This window comes from Crocuta crocuta, unplaced genomic scaffold (genome assembly GCF_008692635.1).
Source record: "Crocuta crocuta isolate KB4526 unplaced genomic scaffold, BGI_CrCroc_1.0 scaffold152, whole genome shotgun sequence".
Classification (NCBI taxonomy): Eukaryota; Metazoa; Chordata; class Mammalia; order Carnivora; family Hyaenidae; genus Crocuta; species Crocuta crocuta.
In genome coordinates, this window is record NW_027528798.1 from 5,981,471 (window position 1) to 5,983,753 (window position 2,283).

Consider the following 2,283-nt stretch of genomic DNA (forward strand, 5'->3'; position numbering starts at 1 on the left):
AACCCAGCTCATGCTTTCTCTCAAAATAAATAAACATTAAATAAACTGTAAAACACTTTTCTTTTTTTCTAAATAACTTACTGGACTTACTGCATGGGTACTTGGATTTTGAGGGCTCTGTTTGGTAAGGGTACCTGCATTACAAAACAACAAAAATGAGACAAGACCAGTATCTAGAGAAACAAGTTCCTTTACCTCTTGATAAAGCTATTGTAAGGCTCATCATTGGTCAGTGTGATGCTATTTTTTCAAAATAAGTGTGACCAGGAAGCACAAGCTGTGCTTTCTAATTGTGACAGGAAGAGGTTCATTGCTCCCTCTCAACTACCATCCCCCCCCCAGCTGTGCTGCATGACCTCCACCCAAGAATGAGCCAAATACCAGCTGCCCAAGGGATCTCAGCAGGAAAATCATCCCCAGATCTGTTAAAGACAGAAGGCAGAAGGTGGAGACCAAAACTGTGTGAACTTGGCAAAATGTGTGGGTACTCATTTATGTTAATATTGTCATTAAACACGTCTATGAATTGTGGCCATTCTGTTGTTTCACCTACACGTTCAAACTGGTGTCCGAGACAAAGAAGGATCCTGCAGGTAAGACACACAAGCCCTTTGTAGAAAGAACTCTGTAAAGATGGTCAACCATAGCTTTAACCTGAATTTTAAACAAAGCTTTCAGGTATTTTGGAACTATCTTACTATCAAATTTTGGCTTTGGGATAGATTATACAGGTCTATGAAATCATGTCTATTAAGAGTGGTTATTTATTTGCCCCACTTATTACCATACAAAATCATCGGAAATGTCCTTTCTTTAGGGGGAGCTCATTTTCTTCTCAAGCTGAAGGCAGTATTTTGTCCATGGCTGATTTCAAGGCAAACATTTTTAACATACTTCTCCAGCCTGGTTTGGCAATCCATTGTTTTCTGTCAGAGCCAAGCCAATATCAAGTTGATGTCAAGCAAGCCAGTCCCAGCTCAAAGCCCAGGCGTCTGTGTTTTGGTTTCCAGAATTCTCAGACGCAGCAGGAAAACTAATCATTCACCTCCATCCAGTGGATGTTTGTAAATGTCTTGCTGTCCATTTTGTCGATGAACAGGCAGCCCTGCAAGTGGTCCATCTCGTGCTGGATGATACGGGCTGCCCATCCGCTTGCCTGCCACACCACCTGCTCCCCTCTGGGGTCCAGCCCTGCAAAGCGATTTACAGCCTGGGTAAGGATATGCTGAACTGCATCACTTTTAACCTCCTTCCTTTCCCCTGCCCTTGGCCGTTCCTATTCACAAGAGGCAACATGAGAAGGGAATGCAGACAGCAACCCCCATCCTTCCCAGAAAAGATGCCTTAACTTTGCCCTTTACCAAGTATTCAGTGTGGCTCTACCGCTGACAGGTTGCTGGGCTTGCTATGGGGCTGAAATGAGAAAAGATCTTCATAAGATGCTTCCTTTCTGAACATTCCTCTCATTTCTGAAATACTGCTGTTTGATTTCAATTCCTAAAGGCATTTCGACTTGGTATGTTATAAAATAAAAGGATACCATTTAGTTTCTGACCTGGACCAAGTGGCTTGCTCAAGAGGCACAATCCTCCTAATCCCAGCAACGAATTCATTTCACAAAACGTCCTGCACTACGACAGACCGGGAATGGCATATCACCCTGGACAGGGCAAAGCTGGTCCCCCTATTCCCACTCCACCATGACAGATGCAATCAGGGCAAAAGTCTGTGTGTGCGAGAGGGCACAGAGCAGAGGACCTGGTGTGAGGTACCATCGAAACTAGGCCACGTTCTCAGGCCCAATACATGCCCCCAGCGAGCGGGCTCGGCTGTCACACGAGCCTCCTTCCTATCCCAATCGGTCAGGCTTGAATCACGTTTACTCCGCTCATCCTGATCGTAGTTCCAGACAGAAGGCGTCACTGAGCCTGCGCTTCACAAGTCTGCACTTTAACTGGAGCTCTGAGGAAACTATTTCGTGGAACCCGAGGTCGCCGCCTCCATGGGGGATGGGGGGTGAGGGACACAGCTGTTTACCCAACCTCCCACGGCCACTGCCCATCCCCCCACCCCCGCACCTGAGATCTGCACGGCCTGGAAACGGGGCACACAGGCCAGGAAGCCGGCGACGCTCTCGCAGCCCTCAGGGAAGGTGACCAGGCGGCTGTCCAGCACCCGCAGGCTGGGGTTCACGAACACGCGCAGGGGGAAGGGCTCCATCTGGCGGGCCTCGCGCAGGTGCGGCGCGCAGGCGCGGCAGAGGGCCTCGGGGAACTCCAGGGC

General features: G+C 48.6%; 1 protein-coding gene across 3 annotated transcripts in view; it reads right to left on the reverse strand.

Annotated features, from left to right (window-relative positions):
- Positions 1-741: 741 nt before the first annotated feature.
- Positions 742-2,283, reverse strand: part of COG8 (component of oligomeric golgi complex 8) — an 8,318-nt gene continuing 6,776 nt past the window's right edge. For 2 of the 3 annotated variants that reach the window (XM_077755669.1, XM_077755668.1), the window contains exon 6: positions 742-1,191. In XM_077755669.1, the coding sequence (XP_077611795.1) occupies positions 1,042-1,191 (150 nt within the window). In that variant the 3' untranslated portion in view covers positions 742-1,041. Of the gene's footprint in view, positions 1,192-1,361; positions 1,414-2,283 lie in introns of all 3 variants that reach the window. The other variant, XM_077755670.1, reaches the window with a different exon arrangement.